This window comes from Bombyx mandarina, chromosome 11 (assembly GCF_030267445.1).
Source record: "Bombyx mandarina strain Sakado chromosome 11, ASM3026744v2".
NCBI lineage: Eukaryota > Metazoa > Arthropoda > Insecta > Lepidoptera > Bombycidae > Bombyx > Bombyx mandarina.
Genome location: NC_143218.1, coordinates 11,829,552 through 11,857,105, shown reverse-complemented (window position 1 = coordinate 11,857,105; position 27,554 = coordinate 11,829,552). Strand labels below are relative to the sequence as shown.

General features: G+C 35.3%; 1 protein-coding gene and 1 long non-coding RNA gene across 2 annotated transcripts; one reads left to right on the top strand and one right to left on the bottom strand.

Annotated features, from left to right (window-relative positions):
• Positions 1 to 452: 452 nt before the first annotated feature.
• On the bottom strand, positions 453 to 26,359 carry LOC114242697 (nucleoprotein TPR). The gene is given in 15 exon segments (XM_089731498.1): positions 453 to 1,451; positions 1,885 to 1,996; positions 5,892 to 5,992; positions 7,042 to 7,196; positions 8,687 to 8,786; positions 9,345 to 9,444; positions 10,402 to 10,506; positions 10,984 to 11,112; positions 11,559 to 11,857; positions 11,965 to 12,088; positions 12,203 to 12,289; positions 14,154 to 14,347; positions 14,456 to 14,941; positions 14,944 to 19,341; positions 26,050 to 26,359. Coding segments are annotated over 15 exon segments (6,648 nt in total). The 5' UTR covers positions 26,225 to 26,359; the 3' UTR covers positions 453 to 1,368.
• On the top strand, positions 22,824 to 23,996 carry LOC149502028 (uncharacterized). The gene is made up of 4 exons (XR_016323891.1): positions 22,824 to 22,943; positions 23,120 to 23,191; positions 23,648 to 23,768; positions 23,860 to 23,996. It is a non-coding gene; the product is annotated as an uncharacterized LOC149502028 (long non-coding RNA).
• Positions 26,360 to 27,554: the final 1,195 nt, after the last annotated feature.

The window sequence follows — 27,554 nt, the reverse complement described above, 5'->3', positions numbered from 1 at the left end:
CGATTTTTACTGATAAACTTATGAAATGATCGCTGCACATTGTGAAATGGTAATTGAAGTTTATAGTGAATAGTAATGGTTTGGCTATATCTTTGTACTAGATAATAGCAATGATATAAGGTAAGCATTTTTCATCAGGTATGCGCCAGGTGTGGCCTCACTGGCAGTTCATCATAATCTTTATTCATTGACTTCTTTTATGAGGACGATCCATGTTTGATTTGCACCAGATGCGTGGAATACCATCCTTCTGGTTTTGGGTAAGTTGCTTTGCAACAGAGATAAAAAAGACTTACTAATTCGTGGCTTTATATCTGCTACAATTAATTGATTTATATTGTTTCCTTAATGAATTTCTGGGTCAAAATGATTTATATGCTTAATTCATTTATGGTTCGATCTGTGGTTACAATTTTATTTTATGCAGCTGGGAAATGGTTAAAATTAAAACATTTTATTTTCATCACATTTATTACTAAAAGAAATTACAATGAAATGGAAATATTTTATGGACACTTAGGTACTTCAACGGTTTTTTTTGGACTAATTTGTAACAGCAATAAAATTACTAGCCCATCTAATATGAAACTTTTTAATTATTTTAAACAGTTTAATATGGAAATAGTCTAAGTAAATATTTATATATATATATATATTACGGATAATAATAATTAATAACACTAACTGTTATAGCAAATAAACCATTTGTATTATACGTGGATGCTTCAGTTTTTGACACAAACGAGTTTGGGGTTTATTTGTACAGGTAATTGGCGAATATTTAGCATTAATACTCATTTTAAATTGGGCTTCAATCTCGTTGATGACATTAACTAAATAATAATCACTAAAGATATATCGCTCAAATAGTAATAGTCTACCTAAAATAGTTTAGTTGGTAAAGAAACAAACAAAATTATTTATGGGGCTTCTCATGCTATAAACCAATCTTTAAATTTTCTTTGCGCAGTGGATATCTGAGCATAACATACAAATAAAACACTAGCCAAAAACGAGTTCTTCTATCATTTAGAAAATGAGTCTTACCTAAAAATATTAATTCTAACATAGGAAAATTAAATATTAATCAGATATCTGCTCGCCACCTGGAATTTCTCAATATTAACTAGTGAAAATAGCGATATAATATAAACATTTCTGCTGGAATTCTAAAAATGAAATCAATCTAAGTGTATATATAGCGTAGTAAGGCGTACAAAAATAAAAAAGAATGAAATTAAACACCGCAGTTACATTTCCGTATATTAAAAGTAATTCGAAATTTGTTATTGAATTTATATATCTGGAACCTACATCAAGATTTATGCTATAAAAATCGATATTGTTTTTAGCTTATTCTAGAATCGTTTAAAACCTCATGTAGTTGTGAGGTCTTCTTGACGGCCGTCCTCGTGATCGCATACCGCGTCCACGTGCGCCACTCTCGCTGTCTGCAAATAATGAAATATTTGAACAACTGCATGCGATCGAATTCCGTATTCATTGTTGTATTTCCGGGCACGTTATTTGTATTTCATGAATTTGTAGAAATTCGATACAATATTAATAAACAAAAAAATTCTAGTACTTCTGTGAAGAAGTACAAGTAGAGCCCCTCAGACACAGCCCACTGAGTTTCTCGCCAGATCTTCTCAGTGGGTCGCGTTTCCGATCCGATGGTAGATTCTGCGAAGCACGGTTCTTGCTAGGGTTCGTGTTAGCAACGTCATCAGGTTTAAGCCCCGTGAGCTCAACTACTAGTAGGCTCTCAGCTTAGGTAGAAAAAAAAAAACCAGCGACAGGAACAGTTTTCTTCGTCCGCACCAGCTGAAAGTACCCCGGCGGACCGAAGCCTGTTCTGTAATAAAGGTGTTAATAATATACCTGCAGCCCTCATCCATCGTTGATTGTGGGAGTGAGGAGAGTGCGGAGACCGCGTGGGCGCGCGGCGTGCCGGTGCACTGGCCTCCGCCTCGCGACCTTCTTCTGCTATCTGCTGTAATTTAATAATAATCATAATGCTACCTGCTATAATTTAATAATAATCATAATGCTAATTGCTTAAACTTTGTCATTATGTCACATTTTGTCTTTAGACATTTTGCGCATCAGGGACACAAGTAAGAAGAATATAAAAGCCTTGGTCATGTAACTGTGGTGTTCCAAAGTTAAGATAGATTTTAAAACAAATTAAATAAACGCGAGATTGAGCTATATAAATAAATATTATTGTGATCAAATCCTGTAATCTTCATTTTAGCTGTGAATTAAGTTTATTTGTTGGGAAATTAAAGCAAGTATCGCATATAAATGATTTGCCCTTAGACTTATTAAAATCCTTTAAATTTAAAAATTAAACAAGAACGCATATAAATAAAAATGATGCCGAATGATCATTGTTCTATACTCTTCTTGTGTGTACATAAATAAATAAATAAAAATAAAAAAAATTAACATATTCACTTAAACTTTAGCCACATTGAAGTGTTTCGCCTTTTCTTTCTTCATTTTCGTGCATATTTTAGGCATTCTATTAATTTCTTAAAATATTCTTAATCAAACTTTTTCTACTTGCCCTCCAATAATTGACACAAATGTGCTGAGTTTGTTGGTGATCAATTTTTTACCCTTCTGTCGAGTTCATCCTAAACTAATTCAATGGGAGAGGGGTCAGGTAATTGAGAAGGCCCTTGAATTTCTTATTTTATTTTTATTCTTGTTCAAAAAAAAAGGAAAGTTGGACGAAGACTTAGAATCATTATATTGTTGAAAAGTGAATTCAACACCAATTTGATCTGTTTTATCTGATTCTGGATCTGTTTTAAAATTTGGTTTGATCTGCATGTCTCTGTTCAGTACCGGGTATGATAATATTTGAAAAAGCAATCAAATAGGCTCCTTTATTTAATTTTCCGGTTATCCTCCCAAACTTCCAAGGTTATTTTTGCCAAAACAAGTCCAAATCATAACATTACCACAACCCGATTGGTCTATGTCTAGCAGCGGACGTCTGTGGGCTGATAACAGTAGGATATCTACCACCAATAGAATATCACACTTATTCGCTATAAACCAATACTTTAACTTTAGAACTTCTACCGTGCTTAAATAAAAAATAATCATTTGTATGTACATTACATATAGGTAATTAAAAATACTCTTATGATAATGTCAACACAAGTGTTTTTCGCTAAAGGCCAATATATTTAATATTCTCATAATATCATTGTTTGTTGGACGGCTGTAATGTGAAAGTCAAATGAGACAGACGTAAATATAATAAAGGATGAACGGAACCGTTTCCGAAAAAAAAAGATAAGAACTTCTGGTACGATGACGTTAAAAAAAATCACTACAAAAAAAATTAAACTCCTTTCACCGGTTAATGATGTGGTTTCAGTCATCTCACTATTTTTATTAAGTTGTTGAAAACAGACAAAAGAAAATTTACCTAAGTACTCGTGTAATTTGCGTTTCTATGTAAAACTAACTAAAAATTAATTGACCCAGGAAACAAGCTCACAGAAACGCGGGCGCAAATTTCGCTTTATTTTGCCGGATCCTAAATAAAAACTTCTGATAGATGCTTCTGCAAAAATGTTTTCCGCTTACATGAGGCTTATAGTGTATTCTCGTTTTGGAACTCTTTACGCTGTGGGTGGGTATATAGCACTGCTTAGTACTTAAATATATGGTCTATCTACGGACATAGTGGCGATGATGGCGATATACTATCCCTATTCGTTTTGAAAAACAGCACCGTATTCGCTTCTATTGCGAAATTACTACCTCAAAACAAAATCAGGGCGACTTGTGAAAATAAATACAATTGGTTTATCTTAATTATTATCGTTGTTCTTGAAAGTACAAATATGTTTTACCAATGATTTCTACAAGAGACACAGTTCGGAAACGATTCGGTGAAAAATTCCACGTGAGCTAGTCTTTTTTTTTAGTATTCTCACAAGGCCATTAATTTTTAAAATTCCAATAAGCCATTTTGTAGCACATTAAATAAATATAAAGCATGTTTTATTTAGTGTTGAACATTACAAGTTTTGAATACTATAGAAAAATAAATCTTATGTATTAACCTTAAAGTTATGAATAATTTAATTAAATGAATATTTATTTATGTTGAAATTAAAATCTTGCTAAGATCAAGCAAAAATAACCAAAACGATATGCTGATCTTATTTTTGTTATGTTCAAAACTGGAAGCAATGTTTTTAAAATATTGGTCAAGCATCGCCCAAACGTCATTCTTCGGTGAACAAGCGTAAAGACTTGTAAGAGTAAACATTATCAGTTCATCGTTAATTTTATAACATTTGAAAAAATCATTATATTAGTGCACAAGCTACAGCATAAATAATTAAAATTAGATATTTTATAGGACCTTGATTAGACTTCTAAAAAGGTTTTGGGAAGTTAATGCTTGCATTGAAATAAACAAATATTTTGGAGTTGGCTACATTAATAATATTATTATCTATGTATAGATTGATTTGATGTATTTGACTTGATTTTTGAATGTAAAGATTAACCTCGCGAAATTACGCTTGTAATGGGAAACAATTATAAAAAGTTGCAATTTCAATATCAATTTTTTTTTAAATATAGAGTAAGCGCTTTAGGTAACTATTTTAAATGATTTTTGAATATTCAACGCTTTTTTTTCGGAATGTGGGATTACCGTTAACCCGGACGGCTTTTCAGTTTCACCAGGACAGGTGGGCGAGCAAAGGCTTAGCCAGGAGGGGTGGGATTTGCTAACAGCTGCCCGAGCGCCTCGGAGTAAGGACGTGTCTAGGGCGTCGACGGTGACTGGCTCCTGCGTGATCAGGATTCGGGGAGTAGTCAGCGGAGGCAACGATAAAGCGATTATCATGACGCATTACCTTATCGAAGTAGTTCACTGAGTTATTTTTTAATAATTATTTGAAAATGTCATTGCGTTTCGAGGCGATGAGTGATGACGTCAACAGAGGCATGTGCTTCAAAAATTTATAACGTGTGACATGGTATTCATCCTTCTATCAATGTCACCAGTTGATTCATAATTCATTTTATAAATATTTTTTACTTATTCTAAGAACTTATGCATAATATCTCTGAAAACACGTTGTGAATACACTCTCTCTGGGTAAATGAAGTGAGGAAACACACTCTGAATACATCGCATTGATAAAGAAGTTTTAAAAACATTAAGGGACGACTACCTTCTTCCTTTGACTTCGTAACATCAAATTCATAACAAACCTGACATTTAAGTCGTACACAGTTGTTTTTTAAAATATAGGCTAAAGTAACAGTTAAAAACAACCATCAACTTTTTTTGATGGAAAATTTTGGTAAACGTTTTTTTAAATAAAAATATGATTTTCGGTAATCCGCTAACCTATTCTAAAGTGGTTCCGTCATAAAAAGCCATTTCCTGTTATTTACAGAGGTCTATACACAATTTGAATACCCACATTGGCCATGCTCACTGATTTGGTCGAAATTTCAATTGAATTGCAATTACCGGCAAAAATAGGTAGGCGGGCGATTACTGATCCGTTACAATCTCATAACATATTGTGTTTATTCCTGAATTCTTAAAGAAGTTATTATATAGTACATAAATAGATATAACTTACAATATGTTTATGCAGTGAAATTGCTACACTTAGAAAGGACCTAGAACTGACACAGAATTAATAATAATAATTAATAATTTAAATATGAAACATTTTGGGCCATGCAACTCTAAATTCAACCAGACACGTCTTTAGTACTGTAAAGGAATATTGTCAATTGTTTTTTTAAAATGCCAATTGTGAAACTTGCACTGGAGACTGCTTGCTTGCTTCTGTAGGTTGATGAAAAATGTCATGTAGTCGAATTACCTGATGCGGCGATGAAGGTTCGCTTCCCTGTGAGCTCACCGCAGCGGCCTCTTCCTCTCCACGGGACTCTTCCCATTCCCTAGTCTCGCTGCTTTCACCCCCTAAATCAACAATATAATGTTCATCTATCCTAATATATAAATCTACAGTGGTTTCTACGGATGTTCCGTTATAACTGAACACCGTGCATCCGATTGACTTGAAACTTGGTATCCATGTAGAAAATACATGTACTTACGGGATAGGCTAATATTTATATGAGTGTTGGACTCCCTACACCAGTTGTGGGGGCGTTAATGATGAAGATGGGTGAGAAATAATAATGTTAATTTTAAATGCCCAGCGAAGCGGGCGAGTACAGATCTATCTGTCAATGTTTTGAAATGTTCTGACATAGTACTATTAAACTGGAATACCAACCAACCGAAGTTGGGCAGACAAGTTGTTACCGTCGACATATTGTGTATGCCGCTGCTCATGCATCTTGACTCAAAAGGTTCATGTATTTTTTGTAGCTATGGCGGCTCTCTTTCAAACCGAAACGCAAATGCATGTTTCATTGCAGAAATGAGAAGGATAATTACGTAAATTTAGTTTACTTTAATTTTACGAATCCCTATACTACATGTATAATTTTACTTTAAGGCTTTTACTTTCGAATTTCGGCTTGGGGACGGACATGCCAAGATGAAGACTCTAGTCACTACACGTAAAAAATAAACTAGGGATATCTATAAACGTGATTTTACGAAAGTTGCGCGGACGCAGGTGTATGTATGACATTTCCCACACTTATATACTTATATAGAATATAGAGAAGGAGTGCAGAATGCTATTTTTTCTTAATTATGCATTAATATTACATTAAAAAAATAAAAAAAACATTACACATACTAACTACCACGTATTTGACGTACACGCATGCATACTATTTGTCCATTGTCAAACTTTTCTTTTTGCATATAGTTTGTGGTCAAATTGAGAATAGATTAAATATTGTTTGTCTTTATTAATATTTGCCTAAAGTGTAGTCTTGGCATAGTCTTTGATAATAGAATCATAATAGTGTAAAACTTATAATTTCAATTAATTATAGTCCAATTTCGACTACTGCGGGACCGCTAGTATTTAGAGTTGCGTGTGCACTTACGATGATGAGGGTCGGTGGTGGCGGGCGGCATGGCGGGCGCGAGGTCGGCGTGCGTGTCGTGGTGCTGCAGCGGGGCCGCGTCGGCGCCCGTCGCCTCGGAGAACGTGAAGCGAGCATCCGCGCCGCCCACCGGCGACACCACCGCCTCCCCGAAACTGCAACATCACAAACACGTGTCAATCTGCGAACTACGTCTTTGCTAAAAAAGCGTTAGTGTCTTAATTATTCAAATCAAATAAAAAAAAAAAAAAAAATGATATTCAACATAAATTAAGTACATACTTGTTGAACGTCAAAAGAACTACCACCAATTCACAAAACTAGCCTCCGTCCTGAGAAGAATTGGCAAGAAACTTAGTGGGCATGTCTTTTTTTTATTTTAGATTTTTTTTTATATTCATTTTTACAGTGAGTATTATAACGTAACAATTATTACAATATTGAAATGCCCGGAGCGATCAACTAATTCCCACTTTGTGCAATCTTCTAACGTACATATTAACTACTCCTGTCAAAAAATACGACCACGCTGAGGTTGAGGTTCAACAGCGGATATAATTATTTCAAAACTAATATGTACAGTACCAGGCAATAAATATTACACATCGATATTTAGAAAGAGACAGTCGTCTAATTTTGTTTTGTTGTATAGCGTTACCTGTATGAGACGAAACACTAAAGATCCGATATCTATGGAGACTAAATGTCAATTCGGTAATGGCATTCCCGATCCTGCGGACAGAATGGAAAGCAGTCGACGTCGCCCCAAACATGTCATTTCGGATCCTCCCGATTCACTAACGGTGCTTTTAGGTACCTCAAGCACCGGTCATCCTTCCTGTCGAACCCGTCGCTTGCGACGAAGAGCTCGACGAGTAAATTAACCCTCAGACACAGCCCACTGAGTTTCTCGCCGGATCTTTTCAGTGGGTTGCGTTTCCGACCCGGTGGTAGATTCTGCGAAGCACGGCTCTTGCTAGGGTTCGTGTTAGCAACGTCGTCAGGTTTAAGCCCCGTGAGCTCACCTACTAGTTAAGGTTCCGCTAATATAGCCTCTCAAGGCTATCAGCTTAGGTAGAAAAAAAAGGGTAAGTGGCGACAGATATAAGGCTCTACGAAGCAAAAATTAACCGTCCTTTTCCCACGGTCGATGTGCAATATTTATGGCCGGGTACTGTACCTAATGTGTATTACCGAATAACTTCCACGGATAGGACAGTCGTTACAACGATACAATTGAAGGTTTCTGTTCATTTTTCAAGCGGGATAGCGGAACGTTATCCACGCTGTGATGTCATGGTCTGGCAGCCACGGTGGCGCTTTAATAAACACGTATTTCGTGAACACGTATATAAATATAGGTATACAAAGTATAGCGAAAGTAGTTGGCGTGAAATGCAGTAAATGTTAGAGAAATACTCAACATATATATTTAACATATTTTAGATATTACGACACATGTAACTACCACTTGTATTTATTTTTGTGACCTATTAATAATTTGCAAGCTTCCAAGATCATGCGGAAGCTGAAAGGGTTTCTATCTCATTTTAGGTATCCTTGAGTATATAGTACATTATTTTATTTTAGTATCACTACCACAAACATAGAAAAAAATTCCCAGTTCCTTTCTGGTTTGACTAACCCATCATTTCTACGTGGCACGTACAACGTAGGTGTTGAAGGAACTATACTGTCATCGCCATCATCTGCACCGTTGCCTCCTAAAGACAAGGCGCCACTTGCTATATGGAAAAAAAAATTGCTTCATTGTGGCAGGTCAGTTTTTTATAGATTACTAACGTCTCACGCCTGTGTAAGGATAAGTAGCACGCCTTAATCTTATTCAGAGGTTACCGGTGATTATAGACATCATAATCTGAATACCGCCACGAACCTTGAAACATGAGATTAAGCTTCCAATTATATTATACATAACTATACAGCTGCCCCACTCTTTAAGCTGTAACGTATGACTCGCGGTACAAATAGGCAAGTGAGTGGCGAACGCACAATACGGTGCGCCACCAGTAACATGCGATAGAAACGCAATCGTCGCCAATACCATTAACGCTGTTACTGTTCGATCATAATATGTCCGCAGTAGTCATTTTAGCTTCTTTGGTGTTGGGCCCGTTTTAGCTTCCTAGGTGTTGGGCCTGTTTTAGCTTCCTTGGTGTTGGGGCCGTTTTAGCTTTATCTGAGTTGGGGCCGTTTTAGATTCCTTTGTGTTGGTGAAACGCTTTCTTGTTTTGAAAGGTTAAGAATGCAGTGGTCGAGTTGTGAGCACAAAGAGTACATACGTTCGGTTCCAGAGCTGATGGCCTCGATCTGTTGCTGCGGGGGCGCGGGCGGCGCGGGGGTGGGCTCGGCGCCCGCCTCTGGGGACTGCACAGGTGAATCCTGATCAAATAAAATTACAGTGAACCATATAAGTATTGCCACTAAGGTGCAATAGTATTACTCATATTTACTTCCACAGCATGATGTGACTGACACTAATGCACTAAGTAATTTTCTTCTTCTATTTCATCAAGCCTTCTCAGTTTAATACTGCAATAAAGGATTGCTCTTTGAAATAAAATAAAAAGTATGTTTTGTTCAAAAACCATTATCGAATCCTAGCACTTCAGGGCACAACAAATACATTTATTTGTAAGAGCCAGTCTCCTCACAGTTTATCGACGAGGACACGGCTGCTTATTTTCAACATAAAATACTAACAAACATTACAAATAGAAGTGCAGTTCGAAATTGTTTTGTGGAAATTTTCTTCTCTTTGTTTCTTTTTTATTTCTCTAACATTTTTATTTTTATTTAGAATAATTACTTGTTTTTTTACAGATATTATATTTCTCTCATTGCAAACAGTTCTAAAAGTATTATCGATTTTTTCGTTACTCTATTGAATTATGATTTCCTAATAGTTTTATGATTTGATTATTATCCTGTTAGGTTATAAATGCGAAGATTATATTGTTATTGACATAAAGTGTAAAGTACACAACTGGAGTTTATAAGTGAAAGATATATTATAATAATCAAATAGAACTTTTACATTAATGTTCTATATCGATAAATCAAAATGCCACACCAAACTAACAGCCGCCGCACATTGCATCTTGCACATTGTTAAATGATTATGCCTAACAAAATTAACATGTTTCATGATAATTTAAAAAGTTAGTTGGACAAAAAAAATTATATTCTTTTTCATTGAACAACAAGGATTAACCCAAGGCCTTCCTTCAGTACTTCTGTGCTAGAAACAGTACACTGCGATGAGTCTCGAACCTATGCTCTGACATTAATTAAGTTCTTAACTGTCGAGAGAGACAACTGGTCAACACACAAAATTACCTGTTGTGCTGTATTCTCAGAGTCATCGCCCTCGACTTCCTCTTCGTCGTCTGCACCTTCCACTTCCTGTTCCTCTTCCACATCTTCTTCATCCTCTTCACCTTCCTGTACAAAATAATATATGATTATATAATGCTCTCATCTAAATAGGTCAGTGTAAAGTTCTTTGTGTATTATGACAGAGTACTATGATCGCCAACCGGCATATATTGATGGTAGACCATATTGTAAGCCCGGACGGGTAACCTGCCTATTATTCCTTCGAAGCAGTAATATTTCAGCATTTCCGCTTTGAAAGGTGTGATTTCAGTTATGGTAATACAATTGAGATTTCAACCTCATGTCTCAAGATGGATGGTGGCATTCATGTTGTGATGTCTATGGAGATGTCTATATTTTAATTGCAAGAAAGTAGTTATCATGATGTCATTGAGATGTTAACTAGATGTCTCTAGGAGCGAGGTAGACGCCCGTGAGCTTGTATGTTCGTCTACACTAACAAAACAAATCTAGTGCACCAAACGGCCCCGATATTGCTAAGAGTTCATAGCATCAGTCTACAACATTAAATTATTAGCTTACTCTGTACATGGTACCAGTGCAGCGTTCGTCGTCTTCCTCAGAGTCTACTACAATAACACCCTCGTCGTCTTGATCGCATCGTGATGAAGTTGGTACTTGATATTCCACTTCTACAGACCTTTCGAATCCCTATTTTCAGATTTAATAAATTATCATTACCTTAATTCGACAGTTAAGATTTTTATATGAAACTTTAATTAATCTCCTAAGCCTATGTGTCGTTGTAAAGTATTATTAAGGATCATTCCCGATGATGAAACGTCATTGCTATCCTAATAAATGAGAATCTATAAAACTTTATTACTAAGCCAAGCACTATGATGGGCGGCTTGCTTGATATTGAACGGTAACCGAAGCCCATAAAACGTGAATGCCGCCACCCACCATGAGACATGAGATTGAAGTTTCAATTGACATTTTATTTCTTAGCCTGCTTATTTATATCCGCTGATTTTTTATTACGCAAAAAAAAAGACATAAGTCGTCTACCCACGACCGCCTGTCGTTCTTTTTTTCGGGAAAAGTTTAAATAAGCCCCGTAGTTAATTTTCTTTCGGAGGACATGATGTAAGTACCTGGACTCTTGTTCTTTTTGTGGCGGTAGGTCTGGGCTGAAGACGGCGCTTGGGAGGACGGGCGTCGGGCGGCGGGTGCGAGGTGGTGACACCGGGCGGCGGCGGCGACACGCTGGCCGCCACCTGCGACGTGCTCACGCCCGGCGCCGCCTGCGACGTGCTCACCCCGGCCGTCACTTGCGACGTGCTCACGCCGGCCGCCGTTTGTGACGTACTCACTCCGGGGGTGGCGTGTGACGTACTCACGCTGCCCGGTGTTTGCGATGTTGCTGCTGAAATGGGCGTCGCACTGCTTGTACCTTTAATTCATAAAACAGTTTAATAAAAATGTATTCATGTTCTTGTGTGTGTTTGACGATGTAAAAATCAAAGTCGGTTACATAAGGTATTTTTCGTGAAAGTTTACCTTGTGCGGGAGGAGGCAAGGCAGGCGTGGGGGCGCTGGTCGCAGCAGAGCTGGGAGATGTGCCCGCTGAGCCGGTAGCAATGGCACTAGGCTGCTCGATTCGTGGCATGACCATCGCTACCGCCTATGAATTTGATTTTGTCCCAAAAATAAAAACATATTATTATTATTATTATGGATTAAGATTTAATATTGAAAATGCAGTTCAAGCGATGTATAAAAATTTCAACGTTATTACCTGCTGCGGTGCTTGGGAATGGGAAGACGGCTGCACGTTGTCGGCTGTTACTGAACTACCCATGCTCCCTTCACCAGTATCCATGTCCTGAATTTTAAACATTGCTAATTAAGGCAATTTACACACGCCATTATCGATTATACCTGAAAAGTGAAAAATTACTGTACGTGTGGCTACTAATTGGCACAAAGTTACGTACCACCACCGCCCTGTCTATTTCTGCCGTGCAGCAGTAATGCGTTTCGGTTTGAAGGGTGAGGCAGCCGTTGTAACTATACTGAGTAGGAGTGGGTAATATCGGTTTTGCCGCGTATCGAATCGTATCTATATATGGAGTATCAATATCGGATATTGAATCTATATATTTTCTGAATCTATATATTGATGGATGCTAGTAGATTTTATCGATTCATGATATTTGAGATTTGAAACGATACGCTGATATAATATTGTAGTAGATATAGATTTAAGTCAACGTTATACGGTTGGTTTTCTGATATCAATTTATAATATGATTTTAAAGTAATAAAAAGAACATGAAAATAAAAATATCAAAAAAACTTTCCTTCATGCTTTTATCAGGCTTAGGACTGGCTACATTATTTTCAGTTTTTAGTATTTTGTGTCTTCATTTAAAATTACAAAATATACCAAAAGAGTGTAGATTTCAAAAGTTTAATACAAACACAAGAAATAAACTCAATTATTTGGATTCAACTAAAAATAGAAAAATGTGTACTTTAAAAATCAAACACAAAAAACTTTTAAGTATTTATAAACACTTGTCCAAAAATTCTAGTTCAAGGTCAAAGCGCGTGAAATTAAATTCAACGATGCAAATAGGCTATACTGCATTCAAGTTAGGGTCGAAAGTTGAAACTTCTTTCCTAAATTGTATCCTGCTGATACGCTAAGAATAATCTACAGACATATGGACTTAAATATAAGGTTTACAATTGTATGGATAATGCCTGTTTCTGTTTCATTCATCACATGATATCCCTATCGTGCGCTCACTCACTCTGGCCGATTCGATACGAACCAAACGAATATTGCTGATATTCACGAATCGGTACGATATGCCGATGCGCATCACATCGAGCAATATCGTGTATCGGCTGATATCGATACATAGATTTCGATTCACGAATCGGTACGATATGCCGATGCGCATCACATCGAGCAATATCGTGTATCGGCTGATATCGATATATAGATTTCGTGCGGGGCGATATCGGATTCAACGATATTGCTGCAATATATAGATATTGAATCTAGATACGATTTATATCACCCACTCCTAATACTGAGACCTTACAACTTATATCTCAAGGTGGGTGGCGCATTTACGTTGTAGATGTCTATTGTTGTTGTTGTTGTTGTTGTAGTCCTAGGGTATCCCGCTGGTACATAGGGCCCTCACAAGTTGTCTCCACTTTACCCTGTCTTGCGCTTCCTCCTTGACATCACTCCAGGTCACGTTGGCAGTCCTCATCTCACTCTCTACGGTGCGTCGCCAAGTGTGTACAGGGCGACCAGGTCTTCTCCTGCCAAGCGGTTGCCACTCAAACGCGATTGATGCTGCGTTGACTCCGCTGCGCCGTAGATGTCTATGGGCTCCAATAACCACTTAACACCAGGTGGGCTGTGAGCTCGTCCAAAATTCTAAGCAATAAAAAAAAAAAAAAGTTTCTCTCTTTCTCTCTTTCTTTCTTACGTTCACAAATATACAATACAAAATACACTTATTGACAACATTGTTTTTGTGATTATTTATAAATTCCTGTCGTTTCGTTTATATTCGTTTCGCGTGAAACGACTCATCTTGATGTCAGTCAGTTTCAAGTGAGTTGTGCAATACGAGGCGCGGACGCGAGTTTTTATGTGAAATGAGTTGTTATCCATCGCGTAGGCGGAAGGCCGGTGTCTTCCTCATGAACAAAAAAAAAACCTGAGTAGACTCCGGTGGAGCCGTAGTCGCAGCAAGAGCGGCACGCGTGAGTGGTCGCGATGAGGATGCAGGCATGTACTCGGTAGTGTGCGCATCATGTGGAGCCGTAGGGCCAACCTGTGCCATAGGACGGATCGAAGCTAATGGCGTTTCTCCTGCGCGTCTGCTCGCAGTCACGCTTTGTTGTGCGATTCCTGAGAAATGTTTATCATTAATAGTGCACACTGATGTACACAAACTGATTTTTAAATGTAAATAGAATTATTTTATTGTTTGTATGCATTCTTAATTTTCAAACTCACCAGCCATTGGTTTTATATTGGCAGTTGGAGGTTCCGTTGTGGTCTTCTCGGCTGCTGCTTGTTGTTTGGATGCAGAAGCTTGATTGGCTAATTGCCTTTGCAACATATTGACTTTTTGCAGTAGTGCATCAACTTCTCTAGTTTTTTCAGCTTGTGCTTCAGTGCGCTCTTTTTCTAATCGTGTAAGACGCCCTTCGTACTGAGATTTTATTAGCGCCAAGCGAACGTCTTGTTCATCTCTGGTGCTTTGTTCAATTGCACCGATTTTAGTACGCGATTCATCCAATTCCCTAGTTAAAGAATTTTTCTGCTCTGTTAACTGAACAATTTTATTTTTAGCTTGCTTTAGTACTAGTTTCGCTTTTTCTTCTTTATCCAAATTAACAGAACGAAGAGTTTCGAGTTCTTGTTTTAATTTTTCATTGTTTGATTTTTCAGTTTCTAGTTTAGATTGAAGATCAGACAACTGATCTTCCATTTTTTTGTATTTTCTGTTGCAGCATCAGCAGCGGCTGCATCACCTTCAGCCTTTTTCTTTTCCTCCTCCACTGATTTTACTAACTCCTCATATTGAGCCTTGTACTTTTTAGCTATCTTTCTAATTTGCATTTCTTTATTTCTGATATCAGTCAGTAAAGCATCTTTGTTGGAAATTTCATCAGTCAATTTATTATTTGCTTCAGTTACAGCAGTTAGTTCTGTTTTCACTTTAGTTAATTCTTCAGTGAGTTTAGACATGTCATCTTTAAGTGTTTGTATTTCTTCACTCAGTTTTCTGTTTTCTTCAACAAGATTATTTTGCTGTCGAGAAAGCATAGTATATTGTTCTTCAATTTTATTTTTTTCGGCTTTAAGAGACCCCAGTTCTTCATTTAATTTACGCACGTTTTCTTTTTCATTTGTAAGCATTTTAGCCAAAGTTTCTCTCTCGTTTTGCAGACGTTTCCAATCTTCTGGGCTCGTCTTATTGGCACGTTCGACTAGAGCATTAACTCTTGTTCGCCACCTGGCACAGTCTGCTTTTAAAGCATTATTTTCTGACTGCAAGGTTTCATTCTTAGAAATTAAATCGGAATTACTTTCCTGTAATGGACTTAGCTGATCTTCTAAGGCCTTTGTGACAGCAGTGAGATCTTCAACGCGGCGAGATAATGCGTCTCTTTCTTCTCTTAATATTCGATTGCTGTCCGTTAAAGCATTCAAAGTTTCGACTTTTCTTAAAATATCAGATTGTTTATTAACAGTCACAATGCTCACTTCAGACTTCTCCCTTTCAGTTGCTAACGTTAACTTAGCTTCATCCAATTGCTTTTCTGCTATTTCTAATTGTGATTTAAGTCGCATAGTTTCAGCTTGCAATATATCAAATTTGGCCATTGCAATGTCTTTTTCTTTTCTTAGGAATTTTACAATTTGATATAATTGCTCTGATGATTTTATGTCATCTTCATTGATTGATAGATTCATATTAGAATCATTACCTGATTCGTTTATGCTTTCTGATTGTGATTTAGACGACGCATGTGTAACTGATAATTGAGTCCCTAAAGCTTGAATTTGATCATGTAACAGAGAGTTTTGATCATTAAGATCTTTGAGTCTGTGAGTGAGCTGTTCATTTTCACTAGTTAGTATTTTTTGTCTCTCTAACCAAGAAGATTTTTCAGTTTGTAGTTTTTCGATTGTGCTATTATTGAACGCTACCAATTCATTAAGTTGGTTTTGTGCTCTGGACAACTCTTCTTTTACTTGAGTCAATGTTTGAATATCAGTAGAATGAAGAATCATTTCATGTGTATATTTTTCTTCAGCTTTTTGTACTGCATTCGACAACTTAGATACTTCATCGCGAGCTTTGTCGAGCTCCGTACGATAATTATCAACATTTACTAATGCAGTTTTCAGTTCTTCTTTAGCATTTGATAATTCTGTTTTCAAAGCAATATTACTATTCGAGTGTTCTCCATTAGCATGAAGCGACAGCTCAGCTTCTAATTCGGAGCATTTGTCTTGAAGTTGCTGTATTTTACTATTGTAATCTAAAAATTTGTTTTCGGACTCAGTTTTATACGCCTGATATTCTTTGTTCAGTGTTTTAAGTTCTTTTTCTGCTCCTTCTGAGATGTCACAATATTGTTTAATATGTTCTTTAGCAACATTTAGTTGTTCTTTGAGTGACTGAATTTCATTTTGCTTATCTATTAATTTATTTTCTAATTCCTTTATTTTTTTGACGGTGTCAAAAGAACCATCTGTATTAGGAGCAAGTGCAAATTTCAATTTTTTCATCAAGTCTTCATTGATTTTATTTTTTTCAACGCAATCTTGTCTCATTTCCGTAATTTCCTTCCTCAAAACATCTGCTGCTTCTTTTTCTTCCTGCATACGTGTTTTAGCAATTTCAGTTTGTCGTTCAAGATGAGCTGCTAATTCTCTAAATCGATCTTGTTCTTCTTGCAGTCGGCGTCTTAAAGCAGAACACTCTCTTGTAGCTTCGTCCAATCTTGTTTCTATTTTCGCTCGATTCTCGGCTTCAACTCGTTCAAGACTGGCTTTAATTAGTTCTAAATTTTTTAGTAACAATGACTGACCTTGTCTTTCGCGGTTTAATACTTCTTTTTCAGTTTGAAGACGTATTTCAGCATCTTTGATTAATTTACATTCTAGTTTCAAATTTTCCAATTGTATTTCTGCGGCTGCTAATTTGCTTTGGGCATTTAGAGCTTCATCACGCAGATGTTGAAGAGAAACTTCATGCTTTGCAATAGTAGCATTATATGCCTTGTTTTTATCTTCGAGTGAGGAAATTTGTTTTTTATATGTAGCAACATTAGTTTGCAATATCTTTAATCGTTCATTATTGTATTCAGATGTAGAAGCACATTTACTGTTGGCTGTAGTCAGTTTCGAAATTTCTTGTCTCATGTTGTCAATTTGTTCATAAAGCATCCTCTCATTAGTGATTTTCTCTTCTTTATACGTTTTAAATTCTTCTTTTAGAAGTTGTAAATGCTTTTCGGCCTCTCTGTATTTTATTTCAAACGGAACTTTTTCAATTGGTTTACTAATATCCTCGGATGATGTATCCATTGTAAAAGATCCACTTTTTTCCAACTCAAGAGTTTCTAGAGCAGAAGTTTCGCGTCGCTTTCCTTTCATATGATCATGGTATAATTTTTTAAACATATCCCGTTGTCGAATTAGTCCGTTAACCATTTTTGTTTGACGATCCTGAGCTTCAGTTAATTCAGTAACCCTGTTTTTCAATGATTCTATTTTGGTTTGCATTTCACCACTTTCAAACTGTTCTTTGTGACGTTCAAATTCTTCTTGTTTTTCTGTAAGATCTCGTACTAAACGTAAAAGTTTTTGATTGTTTGATTGTAGTTCTTGAATGTCGCTGAAAGTGACTAATGTTTTCGATATTATTCTAGATGAGCTAATGTCAGAAGAATTAGATATATTGGATGCATTATTTGATAAATCATGGTCACCATTAGGCACAAGACCACCACGAACATGTTCTATTTCCTTTAGTAAGAAACAGACTTGTCTACCTAAGTCAGCTAACTCTCCCTTCAATTTTGTATTTTCACGATTGTAGTGATTAGCTATCTTTGAAGTTTCATTATAATCATCTCTTAGCCGGTTACACTCCATGACCAAGGAATCGATTTGCTGTGACAAAGCCGCATTGCTCTCTAAAGCTTCTTCATATTCAGCTTTTTGTTTTTGCAATAATGGTGCTTTCTCTTCTAATTCTTGTACAATGGTATTAATAGTAATGTTGAGTCTTCTGTTCTCTTCTTTTTCCTGATTCAATTCATCAGACACTTTTACTAATTGTGAATATATTTGTGTCAGTGACATTCCAGATTTTAATAATTTGCTTGCAGTTGCAGCGGATGGTGCTAAATCACTCAAAGCCATGTCAAGATTGTGAGCATTAGCCGCTTTTAATAAATCATTCGCATGTTCTATTTCGTTTTTCAAAGAAGATATTACTTCATTTTTCTTTTCCATCATTTCTTCATGATCTACTTCTGCCTGCTTGTATTTAGTTTCTAACTCTCCATATTTATCAGTGGCTTCATTTAATAATTTTTGTAATTCCGATATCCCTTCTGTTAATTCGTGTGTTTTAGATTCAGCATCATCATGCATTGTTTTGAATAAATCTGCTAACTTCGTTTTTGCATCCAATTCCTTTTTAAAATTGTCTGTCATTTTGTTCTCTATATCTCTCTGTTCTACCAGCCTCTGGGCTAGATTTTCTGCACGAGCGTTTAAATTCTTTTTTATTTCATTTAATTGGACTATAGTTTCATTAGCTGCATTAAGTTCTTCAACCTTTTCAGCTAATTGTGTTTCCAAGCTCACCAGTCTACTTGTATTGTTTAGTCTAACTGTTTGTAGTTCAGAAGTGAGCCTGTTAACTTCTTCTGTTAAGCCAGCAATTTGAGAATTTAACAATGTTCTTTCTTGTTCTATTCGTTTTTCACGATATTGTAAAGACAATTCTTTGCTTTGTATTTCGTCGTTGAGTGCCAATGCTTCACATTTTGCATCGATAGCTGCTCGTAATTGTTGCGAGAGTGCAGTATCATTAGTCGTCAATCTTTCTATTTCAGCATCACGCCTTTGCAAAATACGAGTTAAGTCATTTCTTTCATCAACTGCTGAATCTCTAGCACTTTTCAGAGATATAATTTCATTTTCTAATCGAGATATTTTATCATGAGCTTTTTCAAGTTCAGCTTTCAAGGTTTCGACTTGCTTGCCTAGTTCTTCTACAGTTTCATCTGCTGTAATCAACTTCTTCGCCGCGTCTTCGTACTTGGCCGTTTTTTCCAGTACTTCTGATTCAAGAACGGCGATTTTTTCACCTGAACAGTGAAATTGTTTACTTTAATATATTTTTAAAAAAATCAAGCGTTACATTTTATGAGATGTCCACGGTGTACTGGGTAAGACAACCGGTGTATTGGTGCGGCTATGTCCGGATTCAAATGCTCTCTCAGGTACATTTTTTTTAAATACGTATAAGGGTTTTCGCTATGAAAGAATTACATCGTGTCATAATATAAGAAAAATAACTTGATACACAGTCGAGAAAGTACCCGGCGTCATTCGGGTTTTCACGTGTTTAAGCGATGCAATTATGTGCAGGTGTTCAAATCACGCAGGCCTGTACCGATTTTTCATCGTGTAATAAAAATAAAACACGTAATAATCATAATATGCGTAATTATTGATCCGACCTTTTTGGGAGTCCACATGAGTAGATACCGCCTCCATCCTTAGGGCCTGTGCACACCACGTTTTTTAAACGCGATGCTAACGCGCGTTTGTATCGATACAAACTGCTCTGTAGGATAAAAAACGTGGTGTGCACGGGCCCTTATTTATGGTGTGTTACGATAATGCGTTCCAGTTTGAAGCGCAGTCATTATACAATACAATTGAGACTTAGTCCTCAAATCTCAAGTTAGATGGCGGCATTGACCTATTACTGTTTTTCGATTTTTAGCATTGCAAGCGATTTTTTAGCAAGCTGGCTTTTTCCTTCAATAATACTATAAGTACTCAAAGAATCATCTAGCGAAGACAATCTACTTGTTTATGCAAATAAATCAGTTAGTATTCTCAGAGAACTCGAGTATATGCATCCATAAGCTTTTAACTGTGTATTTCAATTCACTGAACATGATCAAGTAGATTGCATGGAAATTCTAGAATCTGTAAAAATCATAACTAAATAGTAAACATATGAATTTCTGTATTTATTCAAACATCAAAGCAATGAACAGTATCAGCTCTCACTAACACATACTATAGGGGTAGATACTGAAGAGGATGTGTACAAGCAACATAGCACTTCTGATATAATAATGGTGGTAATAAAGCTCTGTTGATAATGGTGGCAATGGAGATATGCTAAAAAAACTTTATTTGCAAAACCAGCAAACTTTTTGGTCTCATCTCAGATGAGAATGACTGCAATCATTGGTCACGGGCATAGTCCATAATCTACTGCTATAAGGACAGTCCACTGAGCATGGCTAGGGTCAACATACAGGGTACCAAGTTACTCCTCAAGCAGGATGGCTTTCTGAGAAGCCTAACAAACTTCTTAGGAAGGCTAGAAAGCCCCTTTTAGTTTATTCGCATCCAAAATGCAAAACTGGTGCATTTCCGAATGTTTACTTTTATCAAAAATCTACCTGTTGAGGCTAGTCTTCACGCGAACACCCTTTTGCCTCAGTGTTTACGTGACCTAATGTTACAATTTAAGGCTATTATTAGAGCAATAGATGTTCCAGAGCTCCTAGGTCTTCTGAATATTTGTGACTTATCAAATACATATAAATAAAGGTGGGTGGCGCATTTACATTGTAGATGTCTATGGGTTCCAGTATTTTTAATTTGGAAAATATCTTCTAGGTCTTCAAGGAAATTGGGTTATGAATTAGCCCTTTTACTGCTGATAAATTTTCAGATTTTGCAGAAATTACTAAATGATTTTTAAAAAAAGCACTTTATACAAAACTTTGACTTAAAAAAATACAAAATCAATGGTAAATTTATAGCAAAATAATTTTAAATTGTTATTTATAAATGTTAGTAACTTATTAAAATTATGCATGTGTCCATAATGGTTGATACTTAATACCTATAATCAAACTGTGCAATAGTCAGCATTCCAACGCTCCACACTTTCTATGCATCAAAAAGAGTCTTACCAATCAATGGGTCATGCTCAAGGGGTTAATATGTGTTCCTAGGACTTTTTACTAATCCTATACATTACAGGTACATGTAATATTGATTTTGATTTCATTTGACATAGTAATAATACACTAGCTTAGTATCATTTTCATAAAGTCATTTTAGTAGACTTGTTATAAACTGTTTGTTTCATCACCACACCTTTCTTACTCTGCACCTCTAATTATTTTGTGTTTATGTATAAAATTTTTGTACTCAAACATTTTTTTCTTCATAACATCCAAAGCCACCATTATTATTCAATATCCTGTCTAAGCTAAAATTAATCAGATAAAATTATTTACCCCAATGTTGTTCCATTACTATACTAATTTTATTGCCTAATTATTGTACCATAGTTCCTATTTTATTCAACAAAGTACTCCACACATTTCGTGGCTGATTTGAAAAGTTCTTTACAGTAGGTAGATATTTAGCTGTGCATCAGTGATTCCGTGAAAGGTGGTAATAATTTATAATTAGTTGGGTTGAGAAGAAATCAAAGGGGTACAAGCTCGTTGTTAATTATAATCAGGGGGGTGCAACTCCCATACAAAGGAAAATAACATACAACTAGCGTCATCTTACTCCTGTGGCGACGTCATTTTTGTAACTTTTAGGCATTAATGATCTAATAAACTCACTAGATGGCAGATATGAGTTCTGACTCAATAAAAAATGTAGCGTACTTTGAAGCAGTGCTTCCACTTTTAGGGAATTCTCCCTTTTTTAGGGAAAAATAGCTGATATTTTGGATGATAAAGACAATTTAAAAAATACCAGGATTTAGGATATTTCGGGGTAAAAAGCAAAGCCTATACTAGTAACTGTTGTGAATTTTAAAATAAACGATAATTAAAGTAAAACAATGAACATTTTATTTTATGGAGAGAGAATGACATTAAGTCGAGTTGACAAGTAAAAGAATAAAACAGAGATGTGTATAAAAACTATAAAGGTTTGATTCAACAGTAACCCTCTAGTAAAGTAAATCATAGATTAAGCCACTGCTTTTTCTTAGGGATTCCCCAGAATCCCAATAAGTATAATCCGCCAAATTTTTATTTACCTATTTTCGTTGATGTCACCAGAACTTACTTGTATTGTAATATACAGGTACTTCATGTACCATGAAAGATTATCATGGTAATTTCATTTACGAAAACCTTGTAATTGTCATTTCACTTTTGCTAGCAGTTCCTTCTTCAAAGACTGAGGTGGAAAGATTATTCAGTGTTCTCAAATTTAAAAACTGACAAAAGAAACAGGCTTTCTAATGAAACCCTGAACGGCTTGCTTCATAGAAAGTTCCCAACTTTGCCAGCAAACAATTGCTCAATTTTAGAACCGAACAGTGTTAGGTTGTGCAGCAAAAGAATATAAAAGCAATGCGTCGACTTCCTTGAAAATTCTAATCCTATAGATCTATGATCTTCTGGGGGCGTTTATATTATATATACCTACATTAAATAATATGCTGTGGTTTATTTTCTGTATTTTATTTACGCTTTCTATATAAAGGATTTATGAAAGTTGTCTAGGAAATTTTAGGGTAAATTCAAAAGAAACTAGGGTAAAATGTGTTAAAAAAAACGTAAGTGGAAACACTGCTTTGAAGTTTTCAAAATTCCAGGGCCGTAAAACAATCTCAAAAAAAAAAAAAAGTTTTCAAAATGTCGTAACGATTTAATTTTTTAAATCGTTTTTTTTTGGTCTTGGTGTGAGTTATTTTACGTTGTAGTATTAATTTAGAGCAACTTTTAGCTTTATGAGAATATTAGACGATTAGACATTGAGAAACTCTGTTTTGAATTCTCTTTAGACATAACTTGGCTCCAATACTTTTTTCTTCGTTAGCGTTTCGTAAGCCTGTGTAACTATTTTCATTTCTTACAGAATGTTTATTATTAAAAATCAGCATGCCTCGAAGATCGAAAATGAAATGCTATTTCGGATGCCTTGATAACGGTGAGTTTACACTATTTTCCCGGTATATTATTTGCTAACAGAATTATTATTCATATTATAATTAAATGAATTAGCACCAACTAATGGTCCTTCCTATTTCTGCTGCCTAGCTATCATATATGTTAAGTTTTGATCAAAACAGTCGGTATTAAGTCTCGTACTATCACACACACACCTCAGATAATAAAATTGTCTCGAGTGGGTGGAAGTATTTATGTTTTGCAACTCAGCGTATTATATGCTTATTGTCAAGTGGGCCCGAACTAGTTTTTTGGAATGATCAATCAGTCATGCTTTCCTGTTTAAATAAAATACAGCACAATTGATCTCACATCCAAAGTTAGATGATGGCATTCACGTTTTGTTTCCTGGTGTTTGATAACTAAGTTACACCAAGTGGCCTGTGACCACGTTCATCCTTCTACCCAATATAAAATAATGTTTTTATTTTTGTAGACAAAGGTTTGATAATGACAAAATTTTATGGAAAAATTATAAGGAGCACTAAAATGTCTGAAACATGAAAAGATTGATGCACTATATTTGAACCAGAACGTGTTACGTAATATATTAATTTGTAAGTAAGATTACATTAACACTAAATTTTTCATGGTCGTATTTTTTCAATATTTGGTACATACTTAAGATACTTTGTTTCTCCGTTTCAGAAGAGAAACTGATTCAGCAAGGAATGTGAACTCTCAAGGGATCTTAATTTTTTTTAAATATGTTTATAATTGATAAATTAATAATTGAAATAGTTCATAAGAACTAAATTGATGCCAATTTTGTTTTAAAATAGGTTGTTTAGTTCTTATAGTTATAGTATTACGTTTGAATAGTTGTAATTAGTAAGTTAGTAATATATGAAAATACTGATATAAATTTTTGTAAATAACCTTTTGTAAATTCTACGAGACGATGATTTTAATTAATGATCAAAAGTCAACGGTCTTTAAAAGCATTATTTGCAATTATTTAGATTAACTGTGGAATATATTTGCTAATTTGTGTTTTCTGTATGAGCAGATATAAATGAAAATGCCCAAACATGATTGTTTCTTACATTTTCATTATGTGAAATCAATATGCTTGTGACTGAGTATATTAATAATTTATTAAAACTTAAGTGATAGACAGCAACCCCTATGGCACTGCTGAAGTTTATAAGCACTGGTGACCACTTATCATGGGCCGGGTTGCGTGCTCGTCTGCTGTTGGGTGCAATAAAAATTTTCGAAACCCTTTCTATTATTTAGATGTAATATTAGTGTACATTTCATTTGGATTAAAAGATAAATTTACATTTTATGTTTGCATGTGTATGTTTATAATTCATTTGCATGTAACGAACACCAGTTTCTTTTGTAACAAAATGTAAACTAATGGTTTGTAATGAATGTAATTAACTTTAAGATGATTTTCTTTCAATCTGCTGTTTGTTTCATCTAGTATTACCAAAGCTAAAGCATCAGAAACGTCAGAATAGAAATAATTTAGATAGGGAATAAAAGTATAACTAATGTAATCATGTCTAAGATTACTATAAGCGTCATTAAGTACAAACTATCAATATTTAAGAGTACTTTAAATCATCATTACATTTTTTAAACATTTTTTGTTTTTCAAATCATGTAATAAAACGTTTGTGCAGAACAAAATGTCACATGTTATGAACATGATTGTGGGTTAATCGTTTCTTAAATTTCTAAATGTTTATAAGAATGCTAAGAATAATTTAGTATTCACTTTAGTGTGTGTATTATCTCTACAATGCTAGTATAAATGACAATTATTGTATGACGAAGCATAGGTAGTGTTTATAGATGTAATATTTTCATACAAGGTCATGATCTGTCACGATCAACTTTAAGCAAGAACTGCTATAGTTAAGAAACAAATTTATTAAATTTAATTCAAATTGTCTACTATGTTTGTAATGGAAAGCTGACATGTTTATATTTCGCACAAATGACTTAAGTGACATTGAATGATTTGATTATCTAGACTTAATTAACTTTTAGATAACTTTCGATTTAATGTTATTAAGTACTCTAGTAGGATTAATCTAGAGGAGTTATTGTTATTCGAAATTTTATACAATTGTACGTTCATACTATCTTTTAACAGTAAATTGTTTGTAATATAGGGAAATTAAATAGCTTACAGAGAATTACAGCTTTTTATTTAAAAAAACTGTTTTCTCTCTGTATGAAAAGGTCTTATCGATTAGAATGCTGAACACAATCAAACGTTCTTTAATATTTCATAAGTACTACCGGGAATTTCAGCGATTCTAAACGATAAGATTTTTTCATAAAGAGAGTTAATTATAAAAAAATATTAAAATTACTAAAAAAGCCATCTGGTGGGGGGTAGGGAGACTAATAATCGACAGCAGCGACGCCTGCTGTCCTGGGCTCTAACTAAAGCAAAAATAAAAATGAGAGTTGCGCATCTATCTCAAACATATTAAGTGTATAATCTATGATTATAATCTAAAAACAAATTTATATAAAAAGTCTTAATAAATAAGTTTTTATTTGTTTAAATGCTAAGTGATATTATCAACATAAGTTAAAATTTTAGTTAAGTTTAAATTAAAAATTTTACAGGGTGTTATATATTTTTGTCAGCACAGAAAGCATTTCGTAGCTATGAAAATAATATTAGTACGAGGTTAGAACACAACAAATTTATGCCAAAAACAATGTGTTTTCTACCCTGCTAAAAAGATTTAATACTCTTATGTCTATTATGTTCAACGTTATGGTTAAATGTGATTAATAGACGACGTAGACGAATCGGGAAGACTATACAATCGATGAAAGCGTCTTAAAACACCGGTGCGTACTCACCTAGTTGCACTCTACTGGTTTCATGTAGAGCTTTTGCTGTCAGATATTCATCAAATTTTGACTCGATATAGTCATTAATTTTCTGTACGACATTGTTGGATAAATTATTGATTTCTGCTTCGGATAAAACATTTTTCAAATGATTTGCACCGGTTTCACTCTCCGTAGCTTCCATCTTTTGTCACTGACTGAGCCATAGATTATACACTTAATATATTTGAGCTGACTGAGTAGACCAGGTATATTAGTGTACAACGCAGCTACTAAACTACACAAAGATAGTACGCACAGCGTTGCCAACTCTACCAACTTTTCGGTAGATCTACCAACTTTTAGTGTCGTAATCAAACCTATCTACCAACTTTTGAACTTTTCAAAAAGTTCAAATCAAAAGAGTACAATTAACAAATAACTGATTGTAATTTTTAAAACGTTTTAATTGAACACTATCAAAATGAGTGAAGAAGAAGAATATTAGCAGCCTGTAATTCTGTTTTATCATTGGATTTTTAATAAAAATAGTTCAAATATGTCTTATCCAATCGAAAAGTAAATTAAGGATGCCAGATTCTTATCGGAAGGTCTCTAAAAGACTTGAAAAGTATGGGTGGTAGATTTACCAACTTTTCATAGTAGGGTTTGTTGGAAACTACCAACTTTTAGAACCCTATCTCCCACCTTGACGAATTTCGAGTTGGCAGCGCTAAGTACGCACGATATGGAGTACAGTCGTAGATTACTCTATGGATACTAGTAATTAAAAAAAGGGCAATTGGCAGCATTAACAAATGGAGAAATAAACAGGCTGTTCTATATATATAATATATATATACCTAGTCAGGTCATAAATTCTGTCACATGTTTAATGTAAAATAATTGAAACAAGTTTATTCATTATGTATCCATTCATATACCAAAATGAACTTAACAAAACATAGATTCTTATGACACTAAAGTTTATTCAAAATGACCTCCGTGATTTTGAATACAGGCCTTCAATCTGCGCGGCCAGTCGTCTATCGCAGCACGAACAAGGTCCATGTCAATATCGGCGGTTGCCTTAATCAAGGATGTCTTGAGTGACTCCAAATTGGGATGAGGCTTTGAGCACGCCTTTTCCTCCAAGTGTTGCCATATCTTGTAATCTAACGGATTCAAATCTGGACTGGAGGAGGGCCAGTCTTCGTGCCGGATGAAGTCGATTTCACGCGCCGCCAGCCAGTCTTGTGTGCTCTTCGCTCTATGAGCTGGCGCCGAATCTTGTTGGAATACCCAGTGCCTGTCATTGAACATGATATGAGAAATAGGTTCCACAAGGTTCGTCAGGACTGTATTTTGATACACAGCTGCATTCGTTTTTACACCTTTCTCACAAAAATGTACCTCTGTTAAGCCCCAATAAGAAACTCCCAACCATACCATGAGCGAGGATGGAAAATGACCTCGTTGGACACGCGGAATACGGTTGCTCGCTTCTTCACTACTGTGTGCGTACACCTTATCAT